This window comes from Chiloscyllium plagiosum, chromosome 6 (genome assembly GCF_004010195.1).
Source record: "Chiloscyllium plagiosum isolate BGI_BamShark_2017 chromosome 6, ASM401019v2, whole genome shotgun sequence".
Lineage (NCBI taxonomy): Eukaryota > Metazoa > Chordata > Chondrichthyes > Orectolobiformes > Hemiscylliidae > Chiloscyllium > Chiloscyllium plagiosum.
The window spans coordinates 67010140-67028039 of NC_057715.1; the positions used below are offsets into that span (position 1 = coordinate 67010140).

The window sequence follows — 17900 nt, forward strand, 5'->3', positions numbered from 1 at the left end:
CAGTTGAAAAACTTTGTAATAATTTCTTAAGTCATAACATTCATAATGATTTCACCTGCGATATAACATAGAATAGTACAGCACAGGAACGGGCCCTTTAGCCGTAGATGTTGTGCTGAACATGACACCAAATGAAACTAATCCCTTCTGCCTCCCCTTAGTCCACATCCCTTCGTCCCTTACATTTTCATGTGTTATGTAAAAGTCCCTTAAATGCCCCTAACCCATATGCCTCCAGACCATCCCAGCAGTGCTTTCCAGATTTTTATCACTCTCTGCGTAAAAAAAAATGACCTTCATGCCTCTTTTGAACTCCCCCCCCCCAACCACCCACTACCTTAAATGTATGTCCCCTAGTATTAGATATTTCAATTCTGGGAAAACAATTCTGACCATCAAACCTATCTATGCATCTTATAATAACATAGAATTCTGGCAAGTCTCCCCTCATCTTCCACCACTCAAGAGAAAACAGCCTGGGTTTTTCTAGCCTCTCTTTATAGCTCATGCCCTCAAGTCCAGGCAGCATCCTGGTAAACCTCTTCTGCACTCTCTCCAAAGCATCCATATCCTTCCTGTAATGTGGTGAGCAGAACTGAATACAATACTCTAAGTGTGGCCTAACCAAAGTCTTATTAAGTTGCAATATGATATCCTGACTCTTGTACTCAATTCCCTGACCAGTAAAGGCAAGCATGCCATATACCTTCTTTACCACCCTGTCTATTGGCGTGACCACTTTCAGGAAGCCCAAGATTCCTCTATTCATCAAAGCTGTTTAAGATCCTGCCATTAACTGTATACTTTTACTTAACATTTGATCTTCCAAAGTGCAGTACCTCACACTTAGCCGGATTAAACTCCATCTGCCGTATCTGCAACTGATCTATATCCAACAATTCCCTTTCCCAACCTTCTACACAATCCATGACTCCACCAATCTTAGTATCATCTACAAACTTACTAGCCCACTCATCTAAATTTTGTTCTGAGCCATTTATATTTATCACAAACAGAAGAGTCCCAGTACAGATACCTGCGGAACACCACTAGTCTCCGAACTCCAGCCTGTAAAATACCCTTTCGCCACTGCTCTCTGCCTTCCATGGGCAAGCCAATTCTGAATCCACACGGCCAAGTCACCATGGATCCCAGGCGTCTTACTGTTCATGTTGATCCCACCATGAGGGACCTTATCGAAAGCCACACTAAAATCCATGTAGACAACATCCACTGCTGTACCTTAATCAATCATCTTCATCACTGCCTCAAAAAATTCAATTTAGTTTGTAAGACGTGAGCTTCCCTGCACAAAGTCATGCTGACTGTCCCTAATTAGGCCATGCTTTTTCCAAATGTGCATAAATCCTATCCCTAAGAATTCTTTCCAATAGCTTCCCAACTACCAATGTAAGACTCACTGGTTTATAGTTTTCTGCTTTATCCCTATTTCCCTTCTTGAACAGAGGAACAACTTTAGTTACACACCAGTACTGTAGGACCTCTCCAGTGGCTAGCGATACAAAGATATTGGTCAAGGCCCCAGCAATTTTCCCTCTTGCCTCTCTCAAAAACCTGGGGTAGATACCATCGGGCCCTGGGAACTTGTCCACCTTAATGCTCTTCAAGAAACCCAACACCACGAGTTTCTTGATCTCAAAATGCCCTCGCATATTAGCATGCTTCACACAAATCTCACTGTCCTCCATCTCCTTCTCCTGGGTGAATACCAAAGCAAAGTACTCATTTGGGTTCTCACCCAAATCCTCTGCCTCACAGCAGATGTTCCCTCCTTTATCCTTCAGTGATGTCATCATTAGTTTTTAAATCAAAATTGTGTCAACTGATGCAATGATAAATATTACAGAAAGTACAACATTAAATAAAACTTCATCTTTCATGTGCAAAATAAAACTAAGTGGAAATGTACATAAAAGTGAAAGGCATTACAGACCTGTAACTGCATGCAATTGTGGCAAATGTTCAGAAAAAAAAAATCAAATTACAAACAAGTGACTTTGAAAAGATTTAATGAGAAGGCAGTTTGTCATATTCTGCAGACAAAATATAGAAACCCTTTTCTCTTCCAAAGTTTAGAACTGATTTTGTAAGAATTTGACAATGTGCAATAGTTTACACTTCCAAAATTCACAGGAACATCTCCAGAAATTGTGACAGACTTGCTGTGTAACATTGACTTTTTTTAAAAAAAGGATGCACTGCAAAGATGCATGTGCAACTTAAATGAAAGTAAGCTTTGCAAATAGCAGAATGCTTTTTCAATAGCTTTTAAAAACACTAGTCTGCAGCTGAAAATAACAATACATCTGTATCAAATTCTATTATTTTTGTTTAATTGTTTTTTACCATTATGTCTTTATGGGTGGTAGTTCCATCCTTTGAGAGCATTGCATTTCTGCTCAGTAATAAAATGTATTTTATGTTTAATATCTAAATGTATGTTTAATGCATTTCCTCTCTCCAACCATAATTCATATCGGGTTTTTCCTTGTACATACTATAAGAAACTAGCCTTGGGAATACTCTAAGCTACAAAAAGCCTCTATTAGAGTTTTGGGCACAGGAGAGAAGCAGAGATCTCTTCATATTCATCAACTACAGATTCATAGCACTTTCTGTTTGTGTTGCCATTTCCTAGTGGAACAGTGATATTTTATTTGGCTGGTTCACGATTTGTGTGCAATTGGGAGCATTTTTCTTATTGGAATGGAACTGAGGAAAGAATTTTTGTGTTTATTTTTCTGTGTTCTCTATTTGAAAGACTGGATGTCAAAACCACATTAGTTATTTATGATTGTACAACAGAAATAATTCATGGCACACATGGGCACATATCAACAATATGTTCCCTCCCTTTCCTTACTGTAAACTGTTTGATCGTTGCCTGATAGGTTTTAACATTTTGTCTTTGCAAAATACATTGTTTAAAAATCAAGTTTCTGGCTACAACATACAAGCTGCTTTTTCTCAAGTAGAAACATACTTTTTGTAATATATCTGTACCTTGACAAGAGCTCTTTGATCAGCAGTTGCTGAAGAAAAATGTATGTGAATTCTATTTAATTTGAAACTCTGCATTTTCTGGCCAACTTGTTTCTGATTCTTAATTTGATGACTGTTAATGACATATTTCTTAAACTTTGATCATGGTCCTTTCATCTCTGAGATTATTACTTGTTATTCAATCACATTATACAGTTGTATATTGATCTTTTTCATTAATGTTTCACAAACTATTTACCTATCGTGTCCTGTTTCCACTGACTGAGAAATGGTAGTTATTTTTTAAAAAAGTTTATATTCTACCATATCTTTTGTTTATTGAATGACATCCAAAAGAATCTGTACTAGTAGTACAATTTGAAAAGGTGATTTGCTTAATAGGGAACGTTTTGTAAGTGTCATCAATGTTCAGTTGGTAAAGACATGCCTACATTTGCCACAGAATCAGGCAGGTTTGCAATTTGTTGTACACTTTTTGCTGAGTTGTCTGATCTGAACTTGAATATCGAAATTGCCATCAGTTTGCAAATAGAAAGCATGGCAAGTAGCATAGGCTGGAGCTTAAATTTACAAGGAAACACTGATGGATTAAGTGAGTGGGTAAAACTGATGCAGATAGATTTTATGTAGTTGTTGGGTCATTCATTTTGGACTAAAGAATAGAATTGAAAATTTCTTTTAAATGTTGAGAAGCTGCAAATAGTATAAATCCCCAAAGAATTAAGGCCTCTTGCATACCAATCATCAATATGTTGCTGTCAAATATAAAAAATAATCAGAAATGATGATGCAGTGTCAGTTTTCATTCACAGAGGGCTATAATGTGAAGGGGAGTAAATGTGACCGCAACTATACAACTGAGTTACGTGTACAATTCTAGCCATCATGTTAAAGAGCATATATTAACCTTGGGTAGAATACAATATATTGACAAGAATGCTATCTGTGTTTCAAAGGTTTAAATTATATCAAGATGTGACTTTGACCTAGCCTGTAATCCCCAAAATATAAAAGATTAAGACATGATTTGCTTGAGATTTTAAAGATTTAAAAGGGGTTTTTAAGGTATAGCATTATTAAAGTATTGCAGAAAGAGGTCAGTTTTACCCATTGTGAATTCACGGGCTCTCCAAATGCAATTCTTCTGCATTCTCCCTGCAACCCTGCACACTGTCCCTTTTGAAATAACAGTCTAACTCACTTTTGAATGCATCAATTGTTCCTGCCTCCACCACACCCTCAGGCAGTGCATTCCAGACTCTAACCACTTTCTGCATGAAAATCTTTTTCTCAAATTGCTTTGCAGATACATTTAATCTGTGACCTCTTATTCTCAACCCTTTCGTGACTGAGAAGTCTTTTTATATCCCCTATTTCTCTGTCCTGAACTCTTTGTGATTTTCAATAATTCTATCAAATCTCCTCTTAGCCGTCTCTTCTTGAAGGGAAACAGTCTTGATTTCTCCAACATGTCTTCATAATTTAAATCCCTGGAAGGTTTTACAATTGATAAAGATGGGTAAGGGGTTCCTGATTTACAAACGTTCAACTTACGAAAGCTCATACTGTGATATTAGACAAGGGTAATTTTAAAGATCCACATAAGAGCATTTCCTGTAATTAGGAATGGCTCCCTTATATTGACCTGTATCATGTTCAGACTTGAATATAAATTGATCGCCAATTCACTGGAGGATGGAATCCATTCACAACCCAGCAATACTCCGCTATCTATGCTTAAAGTTGAGAATGCACTGGGCCAGATGAAATACATCATAAATCTCTTCTGTATTCTCCAACTCTCCATTTTCTTCCCATCCTTCCTAAAGTGTAGTGCTCCAAAATGGATGCATTACTCTGTCTGAAACCAAACTAGCATTTTTAACAAATTAAACATAACCACCTTGCTTTTGTATTTTATGCCCCATTAACAAAGCCTAAGTCACTGCTTGCTTTACTAACCATTCACATAAAATTCCCTTACATTTTAATGGCTTATGCACAAATGTACACAAGATCCTTATTTTTACCTCCTCTATTTTACATCATATTTCCATGTGCTTTCTTACAAATTGAATTACTTCACATTTTCCTGCATTGAGGTTCTTCTGCCAGATGGCCATCCATTCCACCAATTTGTCTATGTCCTGTCTTCTTCTAAGTTTAAAATGCTCACAAGTTTTGTATTGTTCAGAAATTTGAAGTTATGTCCTTTCATGGCTTCCTTTTTAAAAAATTAACTGCCAGTATCATTTTGTGCTTCCTCTTTGTTTCTTTAATTTATTTTTTCACCTCCCATTTGAACCTTTGATATTCAGCCTATTTCTTCATTGTAATTTCCCCAAATTACCTGTCAAAGCTCACTTTTCTTGTTCATTTCTATCTCTGTCTATTTTGTCATCTGGGAAACTTTGGATTTGTTTACACTACCTTTCCATTTGAGAGGATTTCAGACCATCTCCTTGTCAGTATCCCGTTGTTCAGCTACTGTTCCCTCTGCCATACATTGGCTTCAGTTTAATCAGCCCTAATCTATTCTAACCCCAACCCTCCCCCCCCCCCCCCCAATCACCTTGGAGTTGGCTTTCTTCCAGCTTATTTTCTTATTCTGCATTGCTTGATGTCATTTTGCATAATCACTCTAAATCTTATGATATGACCACTCTATCCTGAATTATCTCCTGACACCTGATCGACTTGTTCCACTCATTCCCAAGAACCAGGTCAAGCAGCATCTACCTTTTTTTTTGGACTGACATATACTGCTGCAGAAAGTCTTTCTGAAGCACTCCAGGAACTCTTGCCTTTCTCTGCCCTTACAACTCCTACCTCAGTCTATAGATGGCTAATTAAAGTTCCCATTACGGCTACTGCATAATTATTGCACTTCTCTGTAATTTCTTTGCAAATTTGTTCATTTACATGCTATTATTTTGTTGCTATTTGACTACACCAAGCAATGTAATTGTATCCATTAGGTCTAGTCAAATAGCTTCTATCCTTTGGCCCTCTGAGTCACATCACTTTCTCCAGCATTGCATTGCTCTTCTTAATCAATATTGTCAACTCTCCTTGTTTACCTAATTTCCTATCTTTCCTCAAAATGCTGTATCCAGGACTATTCAATACTCCTTTGACCCAGGTTTTTTGTTGCTGTCACTAAATCACATTTCCACATGACAATCTCTACCTCAACTCGTGAATCTCATTTACACACTCCATGCATTCAGTACAAGCAGGGTAACCCTGGTTTAGATTTTACTTTCTGCTTTACTGTGACCCCACCTATTCATTTAGATACCACAATGATAGAGAATGATTTGTCTCTCTGTACTCAGTGTATAAAAATATTTGTTTGATATTAACTTTTAAGTTTTTAACTCCTTCCAATTTAAATCACCCAGCAGGAAATCTGGCCTGACTCTGTTCTCCTGCAAACTATCTAGCCCGCATCCAATATTGCAAAAATCTAATGTGCCCACTCCCCTGATATTTTTTACAGCCATTTACTCATCTACTTTATCATTCTAATACCATGGTTACTTGTTGCTCAATTGGGGAGCAATCTGAAGATTACTACTTTGGCGGTGTTACTTACTAATTGCCTACCTACTCCCTGATGTCTGAATGTAGCACCAAGTCCCTCTTTCTGCTAATGTCATCAAAGCCAATATGCACTATCACTATTGATTGATGTGCATCTCATGCCTCACCTAGGGCCCTTTGCAGCTACTCAGTGACATTCTTGAGCCAAACAAGGAAGGCCGTACACCATCCTGGATTTATGTCTGCAGGAATACGCTTCTATCACTGTAACTGGTGAATTACCCATCACACTGCTCTTGCAGTATTCCATGTACCCATTTGGAGAGCTAATCCATTCATGATGCCACACCCTTCTAGCTGCAATCAACAATGAACCATCACTCTTATCAAATTACCAGTTGGACTACAGTGGTACTCATGAGACTGCTACATTTCTTGCCTGTTCTTTTTAGATTTCCTGATAGTCACTCATTCTCCATCTCTCTCTAAGCTCTTAAGCTGCAGGGTGGTCACATTTATGAACATGCTATCCATGAAGTTCTCAACTTCATGGATGCATTACAGTAATGCCAACTACTGTGGAAGTTTTTTGAAACCCAGAGCTTGCTGCAACTGATCATGCTTCTCACAGAAATGGTTATCCAAAACATGGAACGTATCCTTGAGTTTCTGTATAGACAGGATGCACTCATTCAAAATTGAAGCAGGTCTACCATTGATCTGTGAATCAATAATCCTATTGCTCAAATTACTTTACACATTAATTAAAGTTTACCAACATTAATAAACCCAACTACTATGAATAAACCTTACTAATATTTAATGCATCTCACCAGTAATAATAAACTTAGAAGTAAAAATACAAGAATAGGGATCAACTGTTATTCACACTAAAAGACAAGATGAATAGTAAATAATCACCAGGAAATCACCCCTGTGGATCCCTGTTACACTACATTTTGATATATATTTCTAAATGTGAACTCTGAACCTGCAGGTTACAGAAGCAACTAGACCTGTATTCTTGCCTTGAACTCTCATTTTGTTCTCTCCTGCTTGACCCCGAACATTCTATAAAAGAAGAAATTATTAAAGCATATGGAGCCATGGAAGGTGAATGGTATTAGCACATAGGCTAGCCTGATCCCAATGAGACTTTAGTGACTAACTGTATACCAAGTGCGAGAACAGGTAAAAATTATTCAGTACTTCTGCTCCTCTTTGGACTCTGTTTAGGGAAATCATATGTGTAGATGTTAGTGAGGCCAGAAGTCAGGTTGCGCCTGTATAGTAAAATTGTTTACCGACATGGAGAGCAACTATTAAGGTGATGGAATACTTTCTAGTTCAGTGCAGCATGAATCTGTGTCTTCAGGCATGGATGAAAAACATTGGAAGAAAAATAATTTAAGACCCCATCATTTTATGTAATCTAGTGGTAATTTTAGATTTCAACACTTTCAGAAAAAGTTAGAGATCTAGGATAACTTCAGCAAAAAGTATGTCTGCACACCTTTTGTGTCACCTTTTATATAAATTTTAACTGATTTTACAATCTGCCATCTTCTGCAATTTGTGCCCATTTACCCCTGTTCTCCCTGGTCCTGCACCCCCTGTAGAATCACACTGTTTACCTTTTCCTGCTTTGACTCGTTCTTCATTCAAAAAACTATTTAATGTTGCTTTGCATGAAATTTCATCTATCACATGCCCACCCATTCCACCAGCCTGTGATTGATCCTGTTGGAATATGTGACCTCCTTTGTGTTCTGTTGTTGTTCATTGTCATTTCCACAGATTATCTTTCTTGTAAATTGCATCCAAGAACGCTAGGAGGAATGCCAAACCTCCTCCAGCATCCAACCAATGAGTTTTCAGCTCTCAAAGTACTTTCCTTCTGATTTTATTTCTCGTCCGATATGACAATGTCAAGGCCATGATTTGCTTTCACTTTGGTGACACACAGCCCATGTACATATGTGAACTTTAGCCTTACACTGATCATATGGTTGAGACTCTTTGAAATTGGGTAGATGAGCATGCCTGAACAATGTACACACATGCTCTGTCATTTTTCACAATGACTACTAGAATTGTAATCTTCAATCTGATTTTTCTTTTTGATGCTCTTAATCCTCAACTTTCAGGTGACCATATTCACCATATGTTTTATCTTGCAAACCAGTAGATGAAATTTAGAACAGTGCCAGCTTTCACAGGCATACACTTACTAACTCAACAGACACTGCTTTAATTTGTTTTTTTTTAATATGGGTTTAACTGAAACACCAGTTTAAATGCACCACCTGCATATTTTTATCATCTGCAAATATTGGAATGGAGCCAAATGCACCCAAATCTAAGTTTTTGGACCCTGACAGAATATCAATTCATAAAGCAGCCAATCAATCCTATGCTCTGTCTTCTTTAGCCAACTTCATATCCATGCTGCCACTGTCCCTTTTTTATCCTTTAAGCTTGCTGACATGCCTATTAAGTGGCAATTTATGAAAACAATTTTGGAAGACTATAAACACCATATCAACTCTCCCAGTTACCTCACAAAGACGTAGAGGCATAGAATCAGACAGCATGGAAACCGACCCTTTGGTCCAACCAGTGCATTGCTGAACACAATCCCAATTTAAACTTGTCCCACCTGCCAGCTGCTGACCCATATCCCTCCAAATCTTTCCTATTCATGTATATGTCCAATCATTAAACTCAATCGTTAGTTAACCACAACTTGCCTTAAAAAAAAAACAATGCTGGCTTTCATAATGGCATCCTCACCCAAATGACAGAAGTTTTTCCCAAAACTTTTACAGTGAAAGAATTTTACTGCTCATTTTTTTAAAATGCTGGCAGGGAATTGATACCAGTATGTTCAACATTTGTATGGTAACAGGACACTGACCTTTCTAGTTTATATCATGAAAGAAAATTGTTTTGTATGTTTGCCCAGTGGAAAAGTTGTGATATTTTTAAAATTCTGGGACATTTTAATGTCAGTAGAAATGTGTCAGTTCATTAAAATATTTTCAATATTATTTGGGAAACTCATTTATTTACTAAATTTGAATCCCAATATAAGAGGCATAACTAATATATTTGTGTGGTTTCCAGATCGAGAAAAGCATGATACTATTCCTGCAGCAATCTTCAATGTGTTGAAGTCAGAACAAGAAGATAAAGATGCACTGCAATTCAATGATCCAATGTGGCCGGCACAATGGGAACTGGTATGTACTTTATCACCAGATTATTAATTTCTTCTTGAGTTAACCCTTGAAATAAAATATAGTAATCAGTTGGTAGGATGTGACAAGTGGGGTCTCATGGATCCATGCGGTACCCTCGAAGGTTTACAATTTACATCAATGATTTAGATAAGTCCAGTAAAGGTATAGTATCTAAATCTGCAAAAAAACACAAGCATTAGTAGGCAAGCTTGTTCTGAAGATGAGATAAGGAAGTTGCAGATCGATATAGGTAAGTTGAGTGAGTGAGCAAAAATCTCAGACGCAGTATTATTTGAAGTTGTTCTCTTGGGAAGAATGTAAAAGCAAAGTTTTACTTTAATACAAAATGACTGCAGATCTCTGAGGTGCAGAGTAATCCAGGTATTGTAGTGCATGGGTGAGAAAGTTCACATACAGGTGTAACATTTTATCAAAAAGATTAATGGAACGCTATCCTTTGTTCCAAGAAGATGTAAACATAAAAGTAAGGATGCTATGTTATAGTTATACAGGGTATTGGTAAGAATATATCTTGAATACTGTGTGCAATTTGATCTCCTTATTTAAGGAAAGATAAAAATGTATGAGGAGGGCACTTGTGGCACGGTGAGTAGTGTCCCTGCCTCTGGACCAGAAGGTCCAGGTTCAAATCCAACCTGTTCTAGAGGTGTGCCATACCATGTCTGAACAGGTTGATTAATGCAATGGGGATAGTTCAGAGGAGGTTTACTAGATTGATACCTGGAATGAGTAAGTTAAAGTGGAGGTGGAAAGGATATTCCCTGAGTTCAGAAGTAGGGTGCAATCATTTTCAAATTATGATTAAGATGAGGGTAATTTTTTTTTGGAAAGTTCTGTGACAGAAGATAATGGAAATAAGGTCACTGAATATTTATAAGATGGAGTGTCCTGTTACCATCTAAAAATACTTGATAGGAATGGAAATTACAGGTTGTCAGGGATATGGAAGTGTTTGCAGCTTAAGCAGATCAGCCATGGCTATATTGAATGGCAGAGCAGGCTTAGAGGGCTGAATTATCTACTTCTGTTCCTGGTTCATATGGTTGTGCATTCATATATTCCTGAGTATAGCAGAATGCCCACGTGTACAGATACAGATAAAAAGGGATTGGCCGTATGTACAAAAGTGCTGGGCACAGACAGATGTGCATGGACGTGATCTCAAGCGTTTAAATTCAGGATGGATGCATTTGGAAAATCAAACTGTATTATGAAAGCAAATAAGGATAAGATTAATTTTTCTACAATCTTTTACATGTTCTACTTAAGTATCTATCCTTACACAGCAGGTATAATCAATTGTAAGATAAAGCAATACTTAAGCAATGAAAGTCCATAGATAAAGGAGCAGATCAGCTGTGGTCTGACCAGTGCCATGTATGGTTTTAGCAAGAACTCCCCATTTTTTTCACTCCATTTACTTTGAAATGGAAGCCAACATTCATTTGCTTTCTCCATTATCCACTGAACTTGGATTCTTGCTTTTTGTGACTCATGCTGATCACTTGCATACTAACATTTTGTGATTTGTGCACTAGGACACCTAGATTTCTCTGAATTTCAGAGCTCTGCAATCTCTTCTCATTTAGAAAATTTAAAAAAAAATTTCGCCAAAATGAACGATTCCACACTTTCCTTCTTTGTACTGCACGTTTGCTGTTTCTTTGCCTGCTCACTTAACCTATCTTTATCACTTTCTAAGATCCTTATGTTCTCTTCACCAGCATAAATCATGACGGTTCTATTTATAAACCAATATTGCTGAGACCTGAAAGTAGTTTTAATTCATGTACCAATATATCTTATGACAGATAAAAGCAAATTTATTAAGAAGCTGGAAATCCGAAATAGAAACAGAAAGTGCTGGAGAAGTTCAATAATCTAGCAGTGTCTGTGAAGGGAGAAATAGTGTTAATGTTTCAAGTCCGGTATGATCATGTAATGATTCATGCTTGCTGATATCTGGTATAACCCAGTTATAAGCCAGTATATACACATTATAAGTGTTTCCTGGTGTCAGGTATGAAGTGGGTTAGATTGTGTAGTGAAGATGTTAATGGCAGTAATGACCGAGGTAGAACATTATTAATCATAATAGGAGATGCTTACAGTAGCAGCGAGAGAGTGAGCGTGAGATTTGGAGAGAAGATCGTGGCATTTACACCAGCAGAATGGAGAAGAACACTGACTTTCTTCCTACAGTGTTGGCTACTTTTCTATGGGTGTCTTAACCAAAGTGGCACCTCAGAACATGGTCTGGTACACAGGCCTCCACTACAGTCCTGGAAGAGGAGGCATTCTCATGCTGGCATCATCCTGTCCAACAGGACCTCCAGCACCCTGCCCACAATGCAGAGTGTCAATTTCCACCTGTCTGTTAAGTCCAGAGCAAATGTCAGCAAAGGTGAAGGACAGCTATAGACTTAGAGTACTTGTCTGGGTGCAGAATAGATTTTTAAAGATGGAATGGTCCCACAGGATGCTTATGAATTCTGGGATACTTGCTGAGTAGTGAATTGTTATGGCACCTGATAAGATGGGGGCAGAAATCATGAGGGATGCTATTGGTACATCGTAGATAATTTATGAGGTATGTTAGCAAGATAAGGCAAGAGGACTCACTAGGCCTCGAAGTGACAAACCCCTAAATCTTTAGTCAAAAAAATTAGGTTCATTCTGAGATTTCTGACCAACTTTTGGTTTAAAAAGAAGTTCTCACATGACAAAAGTTAATCTAACACATTAACTAATCTGAATGATGAAGAAGTTGTAATTCAGTAATGCAGATTATTTTACCATCATCCAGATTATTTCATCCTTTTGAACATTGTGCCTGCACTGATCATTAAGTATTTTTTAAAAATCTGAATTCAAAACCACCTATAGGGGGCATTAATACATTTTTATATTTTAAATGAAAGGTGTAGGTTTCTTTGTCCTAACCTTCAATGTTCACCTTCATCTGTTCTTCACCTGACCGCCATTACAAATGCAGCTTAATTTTTATTCAGGCTAGGAAAGAATGCCTGGTATATGCCACTGCATACCACTGCTTCATTATTCTTCAATTCCAATTGAATCTTGAAGTTAGAACAGGTTTAGCAATGATAACGAAGGCAAATGGAATGGAATGGAATATGCTATGTTCATACAGGGCATGAGTGAGATCACATCTGGAGTACTCTAAAAAATGTCTGGTCTTCTTATTCAAGAAAGGACATAACTGTATGAAAAGCAGTTCAGAGGGGGTTCACTTGACTGACCCCTGGGAGGGTGGGTTAGCATATGAGGAAAGGTTGATCAGATTTGGACCTAAATGCATTGGAATTTCAAAGAATAATTTTTGGGTGATGTTACCGAAGCATACAATATCCTGAGGGACTTGACAGGCTGGAAAATGAAAGGATGTTATGGTAGATACTACAACTAGGGACCACAGTTTTTTTTAAAAAAAGGAGTCTCACATTTGAGGTGAATATGAGAATTTTTTGTCTTAGCAGATCAAGAATCAGTGGAACTTTCTTCCCCACGGACTGTTGGAGGCAGAATCAGTGAATGTTTCAAAGGCAGAGATAACTTCTTGACACAACAAGGGAGTTATAGGGCACTGGAGCATGTGGAACTGTGGAGTCGAGGGTGAAATTCAATTAGACGTCATAAGTCGAATCAAAAACAGAAATTGTTGGAAAAACTCAGCAGGTCACATTATCAGAGTTAATGTGTCAGGTCCAGTGACTCTTCCTCAGAACTGAGGAGTTCTGAGGAAGGGTCACCAGACCCAAAACATGAGCTGATTTCTCTTATTGGATGCTGTCAGAACTGCTGAACTTTTCCAGCAACTTCTGTTTTTGTTTCTGATTTACAGCATCTGCAGTACTTTCGGTCATAAATCAAATGGTGGAGCAGATTCATGGGACTGGCTGGCTTACTACGACTAATCTGTATATTCACATATCCCATTGTCACAGTTGAGCACCGTGGAAGAGTCTGGTTCCAATGAGGCAGACAGCTTCAGACAGTTTGGGGGCTATCTTTTCCAGTGTGACTAACTCCATGATATCACTTATAGACTTAGCCACAGACAATGTTTCAGTTTCTATTGCAGTATAGATAAAAATAAAGTAACTGTAGCCCCAGCACTCTTCCCAATAGCACTCTACTATTTACAAGTTGCCATCCTCAAACTTCCATACTGAAAATCATCAGATGTGATTTGCCTAACATGAAGTCTTTCTGACATAGCTTGATTAGGTTATGTATGCCGTTTCGTCCATTACAGTAGATGCTAACAGTTTCCCAATGACGATGTAATCACTTTTTAAGTCTTTCAGAAAAATTCAAAAAGTTGACGAAAAAATCATAAATGTATTCTAAAGTGACTTCCAAGACTTCTTTGAAGTTCGTTCCAATTTAAAATTGAAGTCACTTCCTACGGAAGAACGTTCTGTTGTCGATCATATAGTATTTCTTTAAATATTTGCATTTATTTGTCTTTCATCAAATCTTATAGTGTAGTTTCCAAATCCACCATAGTCAACCTGCTCCTCATAGTTGCATGAACTATGTTGCATTCAAACCCAATACATAATTCCATTGTATTGTGGTCACTATTTCCCTATGGCTCATTTGCAGCCAGCATGTTAAAAGTCCTTTCTCATTATACAACATTAACTCCAAAATAGCCCAGTCCTTAGATGGCTCCTCAATAAATTGCATCAGATTCCCATCTCATATACACTCCAGGAATTCATCGTCCACAGTACTAGGCTGGGTTAATTCTCTATCTCCTGCCTGTTCCCCATATTTCTGCATGCAATTCTAATGCAAATAATTATCAGCGCCCTTTTGAATTCTTCAGTTGTACTTGCATGTACCACATTTCCAAACAGTATAAATAACCTTACCTGAACAACTCACTGTGTGAAAAAGTTTTTTTACTTCACGTCATGCTTGATTTTTTTGCACGTCACTTAAAAATTATGCACACTCATTTTTTTTATTTTACAAACAGGAGCAGCTTCTCTCTGTCCATTTTTAGCCATAATTTTGTAATCCTTTATCAAATCTCCTCTCAACCTTTTTCCCTCCAAGGAGAACAGTCCCAACTTCTTCGGTCTATTCTCATAACTCAAGTTTCTCATTCTTGGAACCATTCTTGTAGATCATTTCTGCAATCCCTCTAGTGTATTCACATTTTTCCTATAATGTAGCACACACAAATGTACACAGTACTCCAGCTGAGGTCTAATGAATATGTGTACAATTTCCACATAATGTTCCTACTCTTGGATTCCATGCCCCTATTATTAAAGCTGAGAACAGTGTGTTTTAATTGCTCTCACCACCTGGATGTAGGTTTGCTTGCTGAGCTGCAAGGTTCATTTCCAGATGTTTATTCACCCTACTAGCTGACATCTTCAGTGGGCCTCCAGGTGAAGCACTGTTGATAATTCTTGCTTTCTATTTATATGTTTGGGTTTCTTTGGGTTGGTGATGTCTTTTCCTGTGGTGACATCATTTCCTGTGGTGATGAAATTTCCTGTTCTCTTTCTCAGGAGGTGGTAGATGGAGTCTAACTTGATGTGTTTGTTGATAGAGTTCCAGTTGGAATGCCATGCTTCTAGCAATTCTTGTGCGAGTCTCTGTTTGGCTTGTCCTAGGATGGATGTATTGTCTCAGTCGAAGTGGTGTCGTTCCTCATCTGTATGTAAGGATACTAATGAGAGAGGGTCATTTTTTTTGTGGCTAAGTGATGTTCATGTATCCTGGTGACTAGTTTTCTGCCTGTTTGTCCAATGTAGTGTTTGTTACAGTCCTTGCACAATATTTTGTAAATAACATTAGTTTTGCTTATTGTCTGTTTAGGGTCTTTCAAGTTCATTAACTGCTGTTTTAGTGTGTTTATGGGCTACCATGAAGCCAAGGGGTCTGAGTAATCTGGCAGTCATTTCCAAGATGTCTTTGATGTAGGGGAGAGTGGCTAGGGTTTCTGGACGCATTTTGTCTGCTTGTCTGGGTTTGTTGCTGAGAAATCTGCACCAATGAACACTTCTTGAGTGTTGTTGGAGCTGCACTCATCCAGGAAACTGATTAACATTCAATCATACTCCTGACTTAGGCCTTATACATAGTAGACAGGTTTTGGGAGTTAGCTGTCTCTTTGCTGTGTCTCAGTTGCACCCAAACTAGTTCTATATTTTGATTTGTCAACCTAAGAGCCTCTCTTACTAATGAGATACTCTTGTCTCTTATTGAGCAAGTTAACCTCATCTCCTTTTCCTTTTGGCTATCATTCCAAATACTAAATTACAATCTACACACTGCAAGCTCAAAGTACAGCCATTGTCTCCAACTGTAACTAGCTTGTGGCTTTCATCTCAGTAAAATAGTATAGCCTTCTTTGCGATCAAACTGCTGAGGTTTGCTGTCTGACAGAGTGCAGAACAGGTCACCTGACCTTATTTGAAGGTACAGTTTGGAGAAAGTGAGGACTGCAGATGCTGGAGACCAGAGTTCAAAAATGTAGTGCTGGAAAAACACAGCAGGCCAGGCAGCATCTGAGGAGCAGGAGAAGGGCTTATGCCGAAACGTCGATTCTCCTGCTCCTCGGATGCTGCCTGGCCTGCTGTGCTTTTCCAGCACCACATTTTTCAACCCTTGCAGCTACAGTTGCAAAGTTTAAGTGACCTTATAAACTTCTCAATCGTAACTTGCTCCAAGTACATAAATTGACATAATGTATGAATAGGCACAGAAAACAAACAAGAAATCTGATGTAATGCATCTTTTATATTTGGAGGCTTAGAGTACAAGGGGTTAGAAATCGTGCTCCCACTGCACAAAGTCCTGACTGACCACACCTGGTATTCTGAGAAGAATTCTGGGCTATACATGATATATTGGCCTTGAGGAAATGAAGAGTGGGTGTAGCAAAGATATCTCTGAACTCCAAGGTTAGCTTACAAGGAGAGATTACACGCACTGGAGATTTTGAATGTTGAGGAGCATTTTATTGAGGTTTTCAAAGTTTTAGTGGGAATACATAAGTGTGGGTGCGAACAGACCATTGCTACAGGTTTGGGACATTTTGGTTTAAATATTGGGAATGAAATTAGGAAACACTTCTATGTGCAAAAAGATAGTAAGAGTATGGAGCTCTCTGTGAATAGCAATTGATGTAAGATCAAATGTAACTTTTAAATAGGTGAAAGAGTTAGATAATGTAAACCTACCAAGGTATAAGGAACAATGGCAGGCAGATGGGACTAAATCACTGATCACCCATGATCTTGTTGAATAGCAGAAAACCTTTGAGACCTGGCTGCATTTGTAAAATAAAATTGGTTAAAGAAAAAAAGCCTGGAGATGCTGGAAACCAGATAGGCAGGCAGGAGGCTGAAAGAACTCAGCAAGCCCAGCAGCTTCAGGGGGTGGAGAAGTTGACATTTTGGATGTAACAAGTCTCCAGGAACTCGATGTTGAGTCGTCCGGGCTGTAGGTTGCCCAGGTGGAAGATAAAGTGTTGTTCCTCCAGTAGTCACTGTGTTTTGTTTTGGCAATGGAGGAGGCCAAAGATATCATGTTGGAAAGAGAGTGGTTGGGGGGAATTGAAATGGGCAGTGACTGGGAGATCCAGTCAGCCCGTGCAGACCCGGCTGAGATGCTCGGTGAACCATTCCCGAAATAAAGAAGACCACACCAGGAGCACCTAATTCAGTAAACCAGGTTGGAAGAGAGGCAGATGAACCTCTGTCTCACCTGGAAGGACTGTTTGGGGCCCTAGATAGAGGTGAGGGGGGTGGAGTTCCAGCAGGTTTTACATTTTTTCTGGTACTTTCCCCTGTAACCAGAAAAGATGCAAAACCTGCCCATACACAATCACCCTCACCTCCATCCAGGGCCCCAAACAGTCCTTCCAGGTGAGATAGAGGTTCACCTGCTCCTCTTCCAACCGAGTTTACTGCATCAGATGCTTCCAATGTGGTCTTCTCTACATCGTGGAGACCAAACGTAAACTCAGGGAATGGCTCCTCCCTTCCTTCCACTGCTCACTGGATTCATTCCTCC

At 38.5% G+C, this 17900-nt stretch overlaps 1 protein-coding gene across 1 annotated transcript in view; it reads left to right on the forward strand.

Annotated features, from left to right (window-relative positions):
- LOC122550661 (PC3-like endoprotease variant B) overlaps nt 1-17900 on the forward strand; it is an 869748-nt gene that overhangs the window by 375900 nt on the left and 475948 nt on the right. The window contains exon 5 of the mRNA XM_043691743.1: nt 9697-9812. Coding sequence (XP_043547678.1) covers nt 9697-9812 — 116 coding nt within the window. The remainder of the gene's footprint in view (nt 1-9696; nt 9813-17900) is intronic.